Source organism: Oncorhynchus gorbuscha, linkage group LG14 (genome assembly GCF_021184085.1).
Source record: "Oncorhynchus gorbuscha isolate QuinsamMale2020 ecotype Even-year linkage group LG14, OgorEven_v1.0, whole genome shotgun sequence".
Classification (NCBI taxonomy): domain Eukaryota; kingdom Metazoa; phylum Chordata; class Actinopteri; order Salmoniformes; family Salmonidae; genus Oncorhynchus; species Oncorhynchus gorbuscha.
In genome coordinates, this window is record NC_060186.1 from 11,926,593 (window position 1) to 11,944,273 (window position 17,681).

At 43.8% G+C, this 17,681-nt stretch overlaps 1 protein-coding gene across 1 annotated transcript in view; it reads left to right on the top strand.

Annotated features, from left to right (window-relative positions):
- LOC123994440 (fatty acyl-CoA reductase 1-like) overlaps positions 1-17,681 on the top strand; it is a 74,135-nt gene that overhangs the window by 13,817 nt on the left and 42,637 nt on the right. Inside the window, exon 2 of the mRNA XM_046297021.1 lies at positions 10,539-10,809. Coding sequence (XP_046152977.1) covers positions 10,539-10,809 — 271 coding nt within the window. The remainder of the gene's footprint in view (positions 1-10,538; positions 10,810-17,681) is intronic.

Below are 17,681 nucleotides of genomic sequence, written 5' to 3' on the forward strand. Positions count from 1 at the left end.
GTTGCTTCTTGCCTGGACCTCGTTGGCTCAGTACAGTCAAGCACAAATAAAAACAACAGATGTAAAACTACGGCGACAATTTCAGAATGTACACTACCAGTCGTCAAATGTTGTAGAACACCTACTCCTTCAAGGGTTTTTCTTTATTTTTTAAACTTTTTTCTGCATTGTTGAATAATAGTGAAGACATCAAAACTATGAAATAACACATATGGAATCATGTAGTAACCAATAGTGTTAAACAAATCAAAATATATTTACTATTTGAGATTCTTCAAATAGCCACCCTTTGCCTTGATGACAGCTTTGCACACTTTTGGCATTTTCTCAACCAGCTTCATGAGGTAGTCACCTGAAATACATTTCAGTTAACCGGTGTGGCTTCCTAAAAGTAAATTTGTGGAATTTATTTCATTCTTCATGCATTTGAGCCATCACTTATGTTGTGACAAGGTAAGGGGGTATACAGAATATAGTCCTATTTGGTAAAAGACCAAGTCCATATTATGGCAAGAACAGCTCAAATAAGCAAAGAGAAATGATAGTCCATTACTTTGAGACATGAAGGTCAGTCAATATGGAACATTTCAAGAACTTTGAAAGTTTCTTCAAGTGCAGTCGCAAAAATGATCAAGCGCTATGATGAAACTGGCTCTCATGAGGACCGCCACAGGAATGGAAGACCCAGAGTTACTTCTACTGCAGAGGATAAGTTCATTAGAGTTACCAGCCTCAGAAAATGCAGCACAAAAAAATGCTTCAGAGTTCAAGTAACAGACACATCCCAACATAAACTGTTCAGTGGAGACTGTGAATCAGGCCTTTGTGGTTGAATTGCTGCAAAGAAACCACTACTAAAGGACACCAATAAGAAGAAGAATATAATAATAATATATGCCATTTAGCAGACGCTTTTATCCAAAGCGACTTACAGTCATGTGAAGAGACTTGTTTGGGCCAAGAAACACAAGCAATGGACATTAGACTGTGGAAATTTGTCCTTTGGTCTGGAGTCCAAATTGGAGATGTTTTATTTAAACCGCCTTGTCTTTGTGAGACGTGGTGTGGGTGAATGGATGATCTCCGCATGCTTATTTCCCACTGTAAAGCATGGAAGAGGAGGTGTTATGGTGTGGGGGTGCTTTGCTGGTGACACTGTCTGTGATTTATTTAGAATTCAAGGCACACTTAACCAGCAGGGCTACCACAGCATTCTGCAGCGATACGCCATCCCATCTGGTTTGGGCATAGTCCCACTATCATTTGTTTTTTAACAGGACAATGACCAAACACACCTCCAAGCTGTGTAAGGGCTATTTGATGGAGTGCTGCATCAAATGACCTGGCCTCCACAATCCCCCACCTCAACCAACTTGAGATGGTTTGGGATGAGTTGGGCCGCAGAGTGAAGGAAAAGGCCCATCTATCTGTCTGTCTATCTATCTTTCTTTTTTTCTCTTCCTCCTGCTGATTGCTCACCTCAGCTCCTTGATAGATAGATAGATGGGAGCCTCCTGGGCAGCCGTCCAAAGCCCAGATAGAGCCTGGCAGGCTGGGCCATCCTGGCTGCAACACACAGAGAGGTGACAGACAAAACTAACTGGCTGCTCCATTAAACAACACAGCTGGTCTCTCCAATAGGATTCTGCCACAATACTTGGTAAATGCCAGTGTTTCTTGGGATCACTTATTGAGGTCGCTGTTCCCCTCAAGGTATGACAGAGGGTGACGTTGATTGCATTCCCGAAAATAGACTTGTCAGAAACTACCAGAATTATAACAGTGTTCTTTTAACAGATGTGGGAAACGGGACACGGCTTTATAGCAGTAAAGTGGTGCCTCTGAGAATAACCTTAGAGACAGCTAGGAGCTCACAGTAAGAGAGCAGCATTTATTTAATTTCTCACTCCGACCAGCCTTGTACCCAGCAGAATAACAAAGCTGATTGTATCCCCTTTTCCCCGAACAACCAAATTAACAATAACAAAAACTTTCGGCCCAAAATCTAGTTAGTTAGATTCGTTAGAAAACTTTATTGTCCATTAGGTTTCCACAGAATGGAAAATTGTCTCTGGCATCTTGGCATTTAAAAGGCTAAAAACAGACGTAAAAAATGTTACTTTGTGAATTGTTCTCCTGTGAAAGAAGAATAGACCTACATCTCCCTTGACATCTGTGAGCTTTTCTAGGTTGTACCTCTACTTTACAGATGGTTGTGTGGATGATACATGTTAGAACATCTTGTCTATGTTTGTTGGAGGCATTCAGGGAGGTTTTCTTCTTGTGCCGAATTCATGGAAGGAAATAAATATTTTTGCAATACTGTAATCTGCCTGGGAGTGGTATATCATTTTTCTGTGTCTTAATAATCTAGCCCAGGCCTGGGAAACTCCAGTCCTCGGGGACTGATTGGTGTCACACTTTCCTCAGCTAACACACCTGACTCCAATAATCAACTAATCATGCTCTTCAGTTTTTCAATGCAATTTGTTTAATGAGCTGTGTTTGCTATGGATGAGGTAATAGAGTGAAACCTCTCCGGACCCCTCAGACAGGAGTTGCCTGTTCCTGATCTAACCTAACCCCCTTTCTGCTTTTTACCACCTGAAGCCTCCCAACTAGAGCTAAGACTTTTCTTGTGGACTAGGATTGTGGTCAGTAAAAACTCCCGCTTTCTACTTTCAACCCTCTATTTCCATTTGACCTCTTGCCTAGTTAAATAAATCAAAATCAAAAAAAAGATTTGGTACCTGGTGACTTGACCAGGAAAAACTCCTGGTCTTATCATGCTATAGTCACAATGTAAGACCAAAAGTTGGAGTATATCCAGACAACTTGCCAATGACACCCAATGTTCATTAATTATAGACCGTGCTGGCTGCAAACAAGGCCCCTTCATCATTTAGTGTGTAGTTGTACATTGATGCGTAGCTGTGCGCATGTCCATTTCCCTCCATCTCCTGTTCATTGTAATGTGACTCTCCACTCAATGCTTGATTAAACTAATCAATCTGCCTGGGTCACGACTCCTCACTTCAGGCTGGTCTCATCATTACTCAGGACCTGTCACTCAAGTCAAGGCTGGAAATAGACTTCACTTTCATGCATCATTCATGTAAATAGTAGAAATCTATCAGGTAGGTTTGTTTACAGTATTATAACCTTGATAGCAGGAAGTAGAGGCTGCGGTTACATGTAAGGATGATGCATCATTGAGAAATGCCCTTGACATGGATGCTTCAGTAACAGTGGGGGTTTGTGTCTGGTTTACTGACACTCTTGTGTCTCCTGGGAATAGTGAATGACCAGCAGTGGATTGTCAGGGAATGTCAGTCTAACTTGTTGGTGGTCCACTGAATTTCCACCATCTTGAAGTTGATGTGGGTCCTGGGCTGAAAACCAACCCTATATTACAGGCATCAGTTGACAGGGAGAAATGGAATAAGTGCATCAGTCACCCCAGATCTAAAAGGACTTGATTTGAAGCTCCTGCAGTGATGCAGGCAACATTGAGAAGTCGGTGGTTATGGCTGCAACGATATGCCCTTTTCCACATTAGGGGATTGAGTCACTGGCCTACAGACAAATCTGTCGTTCTGCCCCTGAACAGGCAGTTAACCCACTGTTCCTAGGCCGTCATTGAAAATAAGAATTTGTTCTTAACTGACTTGCCTAGTTAAATAAAGGAAAAATAAAAAAAACAGTCCCAGCCTGTGATGAATGGGTTCTATCTAAGCATCCCCCTGTTAGCCTGGCCTCCTAGTGTGACATGCTAACTGTTCACCATCTCCGTAATGAGTCTTTGGTGTGAATTAGGGCCTGTTCCCATCAGCACTTTGTCTCTGTGTGGCAGCCTAGGGACAGGTGGGACTGGGCCGCCAACACCTTGGTAATGACTGCTCAAACTAGTTATTACACACACCAAGATGTTCTACTGCTGACTCCCCTCTTCCTGATGTGATGTAGGACCGAGACTATTCCTGTGTTTGCTGCAGCATGGTTTAATTATGTAATGCCTGTAAAATACATGTGGGGGTTTTGTGTTTTTTTTTTAAATGTCATAGACATTTTGTGTGTGTGTGTGTGTGTGTGTGTGTGTGTGTGTGTGTGTGTGTGTGTGTGTGTGTGTGTGTGTGTGTGTGTGTGTGTGTGTGTGTGTGTGTGTGTGTGTGTGTGTGTGTGTGTGTGTGTGTGTGTGTGGACAGGACTACCAGTGTGTGTGTTTTCATGGGATCACATACTTTGGTCTGTGTGGCTTTTAAAATGTCATGTGATTTGAGTGGAGTGTCCATTACTGAAATACGTGAACATATAGACTTGTATTTCACTGTATTTATTCTGTATTATTACTGTTATATTCAATATTTTAACATGATTAAACCCTAAACGTTATGCCCACACTTGTTAGGTGGGTAGTCTTTAGAATGGACACAGATATCCTGGATCTTATTGGCTATTGAGCAAGGAAGCTGTGGTCGCTGTCACTCACCATATAGGAGCTTTGGACTGATGCCAAGGTGCCATGATATCCTGTGCCTGGCCTGTCTGAACCAGACCAGGGTGATGCAGTACAGTGAGCAGAGGCCAGGTCTGGGTCTGGACCAAAGGCAAATAGACACCATGTACCCAGCCTCTATCACTCACTGTCAGGGGTAGTGTAATTACAGAATCCTTTAGATCACAGATAACGTAACGATATACAAACATTCAATCGACCAGTGCATGAGTTCCATAGAGGACACCTGAATCTGACAGTCGGCTTGTGGAAACAGCAAAGTGTGAGTCTATGGGCCAAGCACCATACTGGAAATGTGCCGTCATAAAACAACAACCGTCTCCATAGCCCAGGTTTACTGTGTATCCAGAGTTTATGGAAAACTAGAAAGGAAATTACTCAATGAAACGCATTATTACATGACATTAATCACTTATAGGCTTATAAAAGAAAGATCTTAAAGCATTTTGCACAGCTAATGCAATTAAATCGAACTATTTTGGCAATTAAATGCCCACACATGCAAGGCAGCGAAAAACAAAGCAGGTAAAAGTCCTGACAGAATGTTTTTGTGGGGTAAATAATATAATGCCATTTCCAACGAGAGCCCTTGACTGTCACTTATTGTTGAAAGGCTTTTGTGGATTGCTTTGTGTTTTGACCTTAAAGTGAGGTTTGTTTACTGTATTATGACCTAGATTGCAGGAAGTAGAGGCTGCGGTTACATGCAATGATGATGCATCATTGAGAAAGGCCCTTGCCATGGATGCTTCAGTAACAGTGGGGGTTTGTGTCTGGTTTACTGACACTCTTGTGTCTCCTGGGAATAGTGAATGACCAGCAGTGGATTGTCAGGGAATGTCAGTCTAACTTGTTGGTGGTCCACTGAATTTCCACCATCTTGAAGTTGATGTGGGTCCTGGGCTGAAAACCAATTATTGTGCTTCTTAGTTTGCTTGTTAGCATTCTCATGTAGCTTATTTTCCCTCTAGTCATACACAGGCTAAACCACAGGATTATGTTCATCCATCTTTTTTTCTTTAAGGTGTAATTTGTTGAAACATTAATCACTGCTTTAATCTAATGACCAGTATATTTCTCCATCATCCACCCCCCCGAGGCCAAAGAGCACCGTATCGCAACACAGAGAAAGGGAGAACTCATTTCCTCTTTTGGCCAAACCAGTAGGCCTGCAAAACGAAGGAAAGCAGCATTGTAAATGCCAGCCCTCATTCACAAGGCTGTACCCTACTCATCCTTCCCAGTAAACGTTGTGCCTCATGAAAACAGTAATCCTCGTTCATCATCAATGTCATCCATCTTAATCTTTAAACAGAGCTCTGTGTTTGACCCATTAGCCAACAACAGACAGGCAGACTGACAGTCTGCGACTGTGGAATAGTTGGGCTCCTAAGTAGGGCACGGCTCCTATGTACTGCCCGGGTTCCAGGGAGTGCACACTGCCAGGTTGTTGGATGAGCTAGGGCTGTTGGCAGCAGGTTTCAGGCAGCAGCGGGCACCGAAGTGGTTGGCGCGGCTGTGTTTACTGTTGTGGGTGGTGCTCTTTGGTTGAGCAGCCTCCAAGGCCTGGGTTCTCAGGGCAGAGTGGCTGTGTTTACTGTTGTGGGTGGTGCTCTTTGGTTGAGCAGCCTCCAAGGCCTGGGTTCTCAGGGCAGAGTGGCTGTGTTTACTGTTGTGGGTGGTGCTCTTTGGCTGAGCAGCCTCCAAGGCCTGGGTTCTCAGGGCAGAGTGGCTGTGTTTACTGTTGTGGGTGGTGCTCTTTGGTTGAGCAGCCTCCAAGGCCTGGGTTCTCAGGGCAGAGTGGCTGTGTTTACTGTTGTGGGTGGTGCTCTTTGGTTGAGCAGCCTCCAAGGCCTGGGTTCTCAGGGCAGAGTGGCTGTTTTGTGAAAAAGGCTGCTGACTTCTCTTTTGTGATGTTGGGCACTTCCCGTTCTTAGTAGACTAAAGTCGCCTTAATTATTGTCAGTCACAGTGTTCCTCTTTCTGATGCTTTCTCTGTTGAGCTGGCTTCTGTCTGTGTTCATTTCACAGACGACAGGCAGCCAGTGAGGCTGTAGTGTGTGTTTGGGTTTCCAAGACTCCACTCTACTGACCGACCAATGGCAGATTGATGTGCTTAAAGGCTGTAAGGCCCTCGGTGGCAGAGTACCGCAGAGCAACGCCGTGAGTCCAACAGCTGTCTTCCAAAAACAAGCACAGACCTCCTGGTGAGAGGAGCTGCCAAGGCAAAACACAGAAAAGCACTCGCTCGAAGGAAACGTCTGGAATTAGCTGAAACAGCAAGTAGCTGGATGCCTGACTAGAAAATCCTGCAGTGGAGGAGGATTTGTGCTGTAACTTTGGTAGCAGAAAAGTCTCACAACATCATTATGGAACTGTCCCTAAATGACTTTGAGGCTACATGGTTCTTTGTCAAGAAGACTCTGCACTTATCAGCAAACAAGTAGTTGACCTATCTTTCATGGTTACAAAACAGGGAATGTGATGATATTGGCATTTAGTGACAGAGCAGTTAGGATCAAGTTAATAGAGATTGACATCTCCAGAGCCTTACTTTGGCTGAGTCCTCTAAGTCTCGATCATACACATTATCGACCAGATAAATGGTTTGGGGATTTATCCTGAGCCAGGATCAACCTCACCTTCCCTCGCTCCAAGCTGCATGTCTGTGAGTGACAGCTCCCCTCTGCCCCCCCAGCCCCATGTGTTAAGACTGGGACTCTACTGCAGCAGGTGTCAGTGTCCATCCCCTTGGTGAAGAACATACCATAGCTGCGTGGACGTTTAGTGAAGGCAGGAGAGCCAGTCTCTCCCTATAGACCCAAACTACTGTAAGCAGTCACAGAGATTATGGTGGTCTACAGATCATAGATAAACCGTAGTTCCATACTGTGTAAGTGTTCGTGAGGCTATTCCTATCAGCTCCTTCACTCTCCCACTCCAATGTACTTCTTGATGGGGAGAAGAGGAGCGAGCGGCTGAAGGCTGTGACCTGGATGGAATGCCCTGGCTGGACCGCTGGTGTGTGTGTGTGTGTGTGTGTGTGTGTGTGTGTGTGTGTGTGTGTGTGTGTGTGTGTGTGTGTGTGTGTGTGTGTGTGTGTGTGTGTGCGTGCATTTTGAGGAGCAAATCCATAGTGACCTCCAGCTCCTCCCCCCTGGTCCTTTAGTCTCCCGAATAATCTCTGCGATTTACTGGAGCGTAGAGCCGCCGGAATGACATGACATCAGTGGAGGGACCTTTACCATGATCCCCGTTTGGAAGGGCGTTTAAAGAGGCCACTGTGGGGGAGAGAGGTTATGGTCAGAGTTGTGTGTTTGACGGAGGGAGGAAGGTTTTTCTATATGTTTTCTCTGTTATCTTGATCATTGCTTTGGGGACGTGGTTCTGGTACTTCAGTAACACTGTTGGGAACCTGTGGCCCAGAGACCAGGACAGAAGATGGAGAAGGATACAGAGAACCCACATATGGCTTCTCTAGCTTCAACACTTATCATGTTTGGTTGGCTGGTCTCACTAAACACGGACCAATCTTTTTGCCTGCATTTGACGGTCATCGTTTACAAGGCTGATAGGACACCAGTTTTGCAGGCTGGTTGACTGAGGCCAGGCCGGGAAGACAGGAAGTTGTCATCCGATTTGGAGAGGCGTGTGATATTTTGAATGGAATCACATTGAATAGTTGAAAGTAAACTCCTCTAACTTATCTAACGCAGGCTGGATTTGAAAGTACATTTGGTGTGCGGTTGGGTTTATGTAGGCTACATTGACATCTGATTTGCCCAAAGGACACCATCATTTCAACGGGAAGCTAGGTATACTATCATTGGCCCATGGTTGATTGGATCTTTAGAAGTAACAACCATTAATATAATAATATATGCCATTTAGCAGACGCTTTTATCCAAAGCGACTTACAGTCATGTGTGCATACATTCTACGTATGGGTGGTCCCGGGGATCGAACACACTACCCTGGCGTTACAAGCGCCATGCTCTACCAACTGAGCTACAGAAGGACCCTAAACATAGGATGCCAAATTCACAATATCAATAATACACATTTAAACCATAGCATTTTACCATCAGCATTGAAATAAGGTCAAATATAATATGCCAAGTCAAATATGAAATTCAACATAATTTCATCCACCCGAGCACAGCAGTGTGTGTGGGTATGTGCTATGCTTGGCATAGAATGTGGGATGAGACTCCTCAAACGCATCATGAGGGTGCTGCTCTATAACAGAGCAAGCCATCCGTGCACACACACACCCCACCCTAGCCTGCAGCAGTCACAGATGTGTGTCTCATGCTGCGATGTTGTTCATCTCATATCTCATGCTGGTAAAGGTGTTAGGTACAGTAGGAGTGAAGGCATTGAGAGCAATAGCTATAGAGACTAACTTGGCTTGATGGCCAAAGCCTATGTGGAAATGAATGGGGGTTTTGGATAAACTCCCAAATTAAGGTCTGTGGTAAACACAGACTTAAATGATCTTATTCTTTTTGTTCTATGACATAATCAGCTAAAGTCACTTTTTGTGAATTTTGAAGCATTTATGTAATCAAAACAATCACAAAGCTTCATAGTTCATTAAGGTATGAAACTAAAATGACTAAATCTCCTTAATGTTACAGTTTTCTTCTGGTGAAAGAGAGGGGGACCAAAATGCAGCGTGGTTATAATTCATGGTTCTTTAATAAAGAAACTATACATGAATAAACTACAAAACAAGAAACGTGAAAACCTGAAACAGTCCTAACTGGTGCAAAACACAGACAGGAACAATCACCCACAAAATACCCAAAGAATATGGCTGCCTAAATATGGTTCCCAATCAGAGACAACGATAATCACCTGACTCTGATTGAGAACCACTCCAGGCAACCATAGACTTTCCTAGACAACTCTACTAAACACAACCCCATAAATCGAATAAACCCCTAGACAAGACAAGACACATAAATCACCCATGTCACACCCTGGCCTGACCAAAATAATAAAGAAAACACAAAATACTAAGGCCAGGGCGTGACACTTAACCTGTTTTAACCTCAGACCTTATTTTTCGGTGTTTATCCCAAAACCTCATTCTTTCCCTTTTCATTTCCTCCATAGGAATGGCTGCACAAACTAGAGGTAGAAAATGCTAACTCATTTCAGTTTTTTAGGACTACAAGCTGGTGAGCTCTTGCTTACCTCGATATGTAGTTGGCTCTCTGGATGACTGCCCTGAGAAGGGAGGGGTTAATGATGCTCTTTGTATTGGCTTGGAAACTATCTTATAACCAAAGCTGGCTGACACTTCTGAAAAAGGTAATAATGGTGCATTACCTTAACTACAGCAATAGGCTGTGATTGATTGCCTTATGAATATTCATGATCGCCGATAGACTTGGCAACTCTGTTTCTAACTCCAAAGCAACTTTGCAGTATTTCGTTTTTTTTAGTTATTTCTTACATTATAAGCACAGAAAGTTTTTTGCGTTCATATTTATATATTTCTTAATTCCATTCTTTTACTTTTAGATGGGAAAAACGCTGATAGGCTTGATGAACAAAACGAACTGGCAACAGACAGAGAACACAGGTATAAATACACTGGGGATAATGGGGAAGATGCGCGATGTCTGGAGGAGGGTGGAGACAAGCACAAAGACAGGTGAAACAGATCAGGGTGTGACAATTTCGCTATATCCGCAATAACATCACAGACATGCTTGTGTGTGTCTGTGACCTTCCTGTCCTCCCCACTTACCATGTCATTAACAAAGTTACTCCCAGCGCCCAGTGAGTCCCAGCTTTACTTCTCTCTACAGGTCTGTCACCTAATACTCAGCATTAATACATACTGTAGGTTATGTCAGGTGTAATGAGTGTTGGCTCATGTAAAAAGACTCTGAGTCTGAACAGAGTGTAGTGTGGTTCTAATTTTCTCTCAGCCTCAGCTAATTGTCTCCTATCGTTTCTTCTCTCTCTCTCATTCCCTCTTCCTCCATCCCTCTATCTTTCTCTCTAGGAGCTGCCTTGTGAAGGCTGGGGGTACGGGACGAGCTACACAGATGGGAAAGACAGGAGAAGAGACAGGGGCCGATGGTAGCATGGTGTCTATCGCTGACTACTACGCAGGCAAGAATGTGCTGATCACTGGCGCCACGGGCTTCATGGGCAAGGTGCTGGTGGAGAAACTGCTGCGGTCCTGTCCAGAGGTCCGAACCCTCTACATCCTGGTCAGACCCAAGGCTGGACAGTCCATGCAGGAACGGGTCAGCGACATGATGAAGTGCAAGGTGAGGGGCACTACTCGATGGATTAGTACACTAGGCTGTAGTACACTACCAGGGGGTGAATCTAGTCTAAAGAAGTTCCTTCTCATGATGTCATCCTATTGAGCTGCACTGATCAGAAGTGAAGGCAAATTGTATAATTAATCTATTTCCTGTTGGCTTTGTGCCACATGCAGGTTGATTGGCTTAGGTGTTTTGTATTCTTGCAGCTTTGTGTTTATTGAACCATTGCGTGATGTTGTGAGTGAGAAAGGGAGAGTATTGACGTGTTCACAAATGCATGCTGAAGCACCGGCTCTGTTTTACTCTCTGCTGCTACTGGTGTTGTTATTGCACTCTAACTGAAAACACACACATAATTAACTCTGTCAACAATAGAGGCACCAGTTAATGGTGAGTGAGTGAGTGAGTGAGTGAGTGAGTGAGTGAGTGAGTGAGTGAGTGAGTGAGTGAGTGAGTGAGTGAGTGAGTGAGTGAGTGAGTGAGTGAGTGAGTGAGTGAGAGAATTCAAACACACCAGAGATAGGATAACAACTTGGTGTTCATCAAACGCAGTTGACAACACTAGTCAGCCAAACAAGACAGTGAGGAAGGAGATAATAAAGAAACTGGCTGCCATATCTATCCTTATGAAATCAGACCATTCAAAGGAATGTGTTTAACTACGGCTGTATAAAGCATTTCCCTCCGATTGTTATTCATGTTGCAGTCTGCGTCGTCTCTCGTGACAGTCTTAACAACAGCGCGCACTCGAGATTCTGGGTGCCGTGTTTACGGTCTCTGTATTATCCGTCTAAGACAGAGGTTTTTCTTTACAAATGAGGATTCTATAGAATGAATGCTCTCTGCCTGTTCCAGCCGCCTTTCTTGCTGTATGCCCTTATGGATATTGAATGTCACTCAGAACACTTGTTGCTAGGTAACAGCCAAACCGAGCGTCTCTGTGGGCTTCGTTAAAAGCGTGTTATCAGGCAGAGGTGCTGTGGCCTGGAAAAGGACATCCAGATAGACATCTGATTGAATTGACTCTCTCCTGATATGCCTTGACAATTAAAGAATAGGCCTAGAGATTATCTGTTGTCTGGTTAGTTGAGTTCTGTGAATTGCAGGGCATTGGATGTACTGTAACGTGTGATAGATATGCATAAGGGGTAAGGGTGCCTTAGTTGAGGCTTTTTTGCATTCCTTCTCCCACTAATAGGCTGCTATTCTCTTATATTCTAGACATGGAATAAACTTATTTAGAGCTGAAACACATAGAATAATAAGAGCTTTAGCCCAGCGTGTTCTAGAGTCAGGGTGCAGATCTGTGTGGGGTATGCTGGAACGCTAGAAAGGAAAGAAGGGAATCTGCTGGAATTCTGCTGACTGGGCTTGGGTCTGAGTGGGTGATGACCTGGCCAATATGTTCTGAATGACAGTATTGAGAATTGGTCAGTGGAAGAGGAGTCTTTAGTTTGGTGGGATGTGGTTGGTGGAACCTAGATGGCTTCATGTAATCTGTGGAGGGATGCTGAATGGTACACCTGTCCGTCCGTCCCTTATTAGTTGCTGACTCCAGCAGTCATCTGGATCTCACCAAGGGAGGGCTAGAACAGAACAGCTGTGTACTGCATCCCAGAACTGTCACCCACTGCCCACCTTCTGTTCTCCTGTTTAACACCATACCTCCGCTATTACCACACCTCTCTTATCAAACAGTCTAGTGGATGTGGAAATGTAACTGATTGTTGGTTCTCCATATTTGTTCAAACTTGTACTCAGTTATCAGAGGGGAGGAGGAGGGCATGGAGGGTGTTGAACCAGGCCTCTACTGAACAACTGTTGTGTTGTTCTTGTTTTGGTAAAGAACAGTCATCTCTCTCTTTGTCCTCCTCTTGTCTTGCTCTGAATGAAGGGTACATTGTGTGACTGACAGGGCAGTGGGGAAGCAAGGGTGTGGTGATATACTGTGTCTTCTGCCCTTGAGCAAGACAGTTAAGCCCCACAACAACTGTTCCCCGGGCGCTGACGATGTGGATTAAAGCAGCCCCTCTCTGATTCAGTTGGGTTAAATTCAGTTGAATGCATTAAGTTGTGCAACTGACTAGGTATCCGCTTCCCCCTTCCAGTGTGTGTGTCCGTGTGAGAAAAAGAGAGAGATTAATTACATTTGGCCTTTCATTTTGTCTCCCTGACCGACCCTGATCACTGTGGTGAGATCACTGTATTACACACACATTTAGGGCAGCTATAGCTGTATAGCATATCTCTGTCTCTGACTCTCTTGCTCTCTCTCTCTCTCACTCTCTGTCTCTCTCTCTCGCTCTCGGTCTCTTTCTCTCTCTCTTTCTCTCTCTCTGTCTCTTTCTCTCTCGCACTCTCTGTCTCTTTCTCTCTCTCTCTCTCTCTCTCTCTCTGTCTCTCTTTCTCTCTCTCTCTCTCTCTCTTTCTCTCTCGCACTCTCTGTCTCTTTCTCTCTCGCACTCTCTGTCTCTCTCTCTCTCACCACACCTGACCACAGCCAGATGGATGTATATTTCTTAGAAAAAGCCTGTGGTTGTAGTGTAGGCTATGTGCTTTTCCTGTTTTAATCTCATTCCACAGTTCCAGCCAGGTCTGTCTGTTGGGACATGCCTGGAGCAATGTTCATTCTAATTGTTTTCGGCACTGAGCAAATTTCAGTTCAGCTGAGAGCAAACTTGAACACTGTGAAAATTCTGTGTAACTTCCAGCTCGTGTTTTCTGTGAACACTGAGTCTGTACCCGCTTTAAGTTAGTTTTAACAGTAGCCAGGTAGACTACTGTGGCTATTTGATCATAATGTAGGACTACCAGAGTAGCCTACCATCAAAAACAATGGAGAAAATGCATCCCATAACATTTTAACATGGAAATAGCTGTTCTGTCATTCAGCCTAGAGTAGCAGCCAATGTATGGTGTTCAATGTAGGCCTACATTCCATGTAACTTTTGATAAAAACATGCAGGGCTTGAAGTTAAACCGGGCTCCCGAGTGGTGCAGTGGTCTAAGACACTGCATCTCAGTACAAGAGGTGTCACTGCAGTACCTGGTATGAATCCAGGCTGTATCACATCCAATTGTGATTGAGATTCCAATAGGTCGGTGCATAATTGACCCAGCGTTGTCCAGGGTAGGCGTTATTGTAAATACGAACTCGTTCTTTAAAAAAATTTTTTTTTTTTTAAACTGTTTATCCACTTGTCCTTCAGACAAGGAGGTGACTGAAAATGTTGGTGTGTTGTTTGATGCAAGAACCCATTTTACAAAATCAAATGCATTATTTTCCCCATACCATTATTACAGAGAATCAGACAAATGATGCTACCCTCTGCCTATTGGCTACTTGGCTTATTCAAGCCTGTCTCAAAATACAACACTGATGTTGCAGTCACCGTCACGTGTCATGAAGTCAGTCAGATTCCACGTGACCGTGTTTAGTCACGCTGATTAGGCTCTGCTGCTGCTGCTGCTGCTGGTCATAGTAAACTTGTTAACTGCCTGGTACTCTGCACTCTATTGTCTCTCTAATCACTCTGACATCAATGCAAGCACTTCATGAGAGCCCACGACCTCCTGTTGCAGCAACATTCCTAGAGTCTATACAATTATGCGAGAAAACAGAGAGATTAGAGGGACAATAGATTCTTCTTTTGTCCCTTTCTATAGGCTAGGCCTCCTGGATTTATTTCTCAACTTTCCTAATATTAAGCACATTGCTTATCTTTACAACAGGGGTATAGTCCACCTGACTGGCATGAAAATGAACCACGGGAAGAGCGTCCTCCATTTGATATTTAAGTGCAGAGATGACATGTCTTTGTTTCCCCTCCCCTGTTTTGATACAGGTGCATGATAATGGTCCATTCTAAATCAAAACTCATTTCACACATTTATTATTTAGTGTATATATAAAGGCAAGAATAGATCAAGAATAGTCTGCTGGGTGACAATATTAGCCTATCACTTGTGAATGATGCCCAGCAGAAGAAACCATGCCTTTTTTTAAATTACTTTTTAGAATCATAGTCGCACACCTCATGTAGTTTAGCCCATAGGTCTAAATGTTTTGATAAGGTTTGTATCACAATTAAAGTGGCCAAATAACTTCTTCAAATGAAGCACATTACACCTGCTTTACAACGGGTGTGGAGCTAAACTGGCATACATAATGTATGCAGCACGTGAGTTTCTAGTTTGGGGAAGGTCCTTTTCTCCATAAAAATTCACCTTTATAATAAAAGCATTACCTGCATAATCTCATTTGTGGCAACTTTTGATAATGGTGTTTAACCGCTAATGGAACATTCTCGCTTATAGCCTACTGCCGTGTGTGTATTGCTGCGCTTATGAAGTGAATAAATTGCCTAATGGTTTATTAACATTTTAAGCTAAACGTTCTGATCTGTTGCGTCAGCCTCATTGCGTAAGAAATGTTTTTTTTTTATGCTAGTGGTTGTATTAATTTGGGATCTATCGCATCTGTCCCAGACTATGTTTGGAATATTTATTTCTCGCACAGAATAGAATAGGTCAACTTTTGTACTATGGGGGATAGTAGATTGATTAGTGTTTATGCTGTTCGTTAGGCCTACTCATGTTGGCTGACGAAAAGTAAATGTGGACAGTTCTTCCTATATCTTCAATATGCACCTCGGAATTGGATAAGGATGTGTGCAGTTACGTCCCGGATGCGTCTGTCTATAGGTATAAAGTACCTATTTCTTTGTTAACCGCTCAAAATCCTTTGGAGAAAATATCCTTTCTATTTTATTCAGCTTTGTTCAATTGTATTCTTCGTACTATAAAATAATGCCACGTGGACTACCAGACTAGCTAGTCATCTAAAGTTTATTGTACAATCACATCCAGTCCCCATTAGGACCAGGAGTTGTCCAGGTCAGGTTCTGTGGTCAGGGAAAACTAGAGGTTTCTTTAAGGTGCACCAGCCATTTTACACATTTGAATCATTTCTATGATATGATGAAAAACTGAGTTGTAAAATTGTAAGCAAGGCATGTTGGCCAGGCAATGTAAAATCCACAAAGCTTACAAGCTTGGCACTCAGCCTATATTAAGATTTCCATATTAGGCAACTACTCCACCTAGATGTTTTACACACTTTTACAGAAACCGACGATGACAATTAGTATTTTAGGGCACTCTATAACTGAAATAGCCTAAAGCTTTCCTGCCTCACTGAATTCAATGTCAGTCATTTTATCCCCAGATGGTTTTCTATATGCGGTTGCATTTGAGCTTTGGGACGAGGTAACATGTTGTCCAGTAGAAACAAAACCTCAGTTTAGATTAAGGCTGCAACTGTATTTAGAAATGTCTGCATTTGTGGATTCCTCTGTTTCAGTGCTCTGTGGTAAACCAGTGGTGACAGTGGCTGGCACTCTAATCCTCTCTGGTATTGCACACTACACACTACACACGGTATCTACACACTGCAGTGGTACCTGCTCGTGGTCGTGGATATTCATGGGTCCCCCACGGATACATTGCAGTATCAATTTCCTCTTTTTTTGCGACTAATATTCATGCCTGATTGCTTTCTTCCCTAAGAGGGAGCTTGGTGTTTCTTATAGCCTTGTACCGCTCTCCCTGCATTGATAAATGCCAGCTCTCACTGTGGGTAAAACCTTTAACACAGACACGACATAACTGTTGGAGGGTTATGGCTGTAAAACGGGTCCATGGCTAGCACTGCTGCTGGTGTTATTGAACTAGGTCCAATGACATATGGTGTGTTGTTTACTGAGTGGAATTACATTTAAATACGTCAAGGTATATTACAAGGCCCTGTGGAGCTCTGTTGAAATGGTGGATTTAACAGTTCAGACAGCCCTCACCCACACAGGGCTATACCATTACACACAGGTCCCGCCCAGAGACCCGCCCAGAGACAGGGAGTTTGACAGAGAGGCCTAGGCTGCCAGCTTGGCACAGTGACAGTCATTTCATGCCGCTCCTCATCTGTGTCTGGTTGATATGTGGCACGAGGGGCAGCGAGGCTGGCGGCAGGCACTCCACACACCCACGACTCCCTTCAGAGAGAGAGAGAGAGAGAGAGAGAGAGAGAGAGAGAGAGAGAGAGAGAGAGAGAGAGAGAGAGAGAGAGAGAGAGAGAGAGAGAGAGAGAGAGAGAGAGAGAGAGAGAGAGAGAGAGAGAGAGAGAGAGAGAGAGAGAGAGAGAGAGAGAGAGAGAGAGAGAGAGAGAGAGAGAGAGAGAGAGAGAGAGAGAGAGAGAGAGAGAGAGAGAGAGAGAGAGAGAGAGAATGTTTTGCATATAATTAGGCCACACATTAACTTGGTTTGTGAAACAAATTAGCACATTGAACAGTGCCAGGAGGGCCCTCAGGGTAGGGCAGACATGCATGTAGCAAATGCTCAGTGGTGGCTCTTATCCTAATGGGGACCATAGCAACCCACACTGGTGTCCCCATAGGGATAAAGAGTCTGCCAAGCGCCTTGCCCTTTCCACATCTAGATAGTTGTTTGTGTATTAGACAAGGCATTTAGCTGATCCAATGTGATGGTCTTTCTGCATGATTAATGACCTTTTTGTGTGACCGCATGTTGAGGTCAAAAAGTAGTGATTCTAGAACGGTGCCTTGGTGCACACCAAATCACAACGTCTCCAACTCTAATAGACGCCCTACATGAATGACCTGGAGGAGGCAGTAGACAGAGCCCTGAGGACATCTCTTCAGACCTGCACAGCCATTGGTCACCTACTGCTCTCCAGTCTTGGAATTGTGGTTGATGGATGGAGCTTAAACAGTGAGAGGAAAAAGAGTGTCGCTGTGAAATATGAAAGTATGGTATGCTTGGGGGTCAGAGTTGACTTGTTCATGTGTAATGACTTA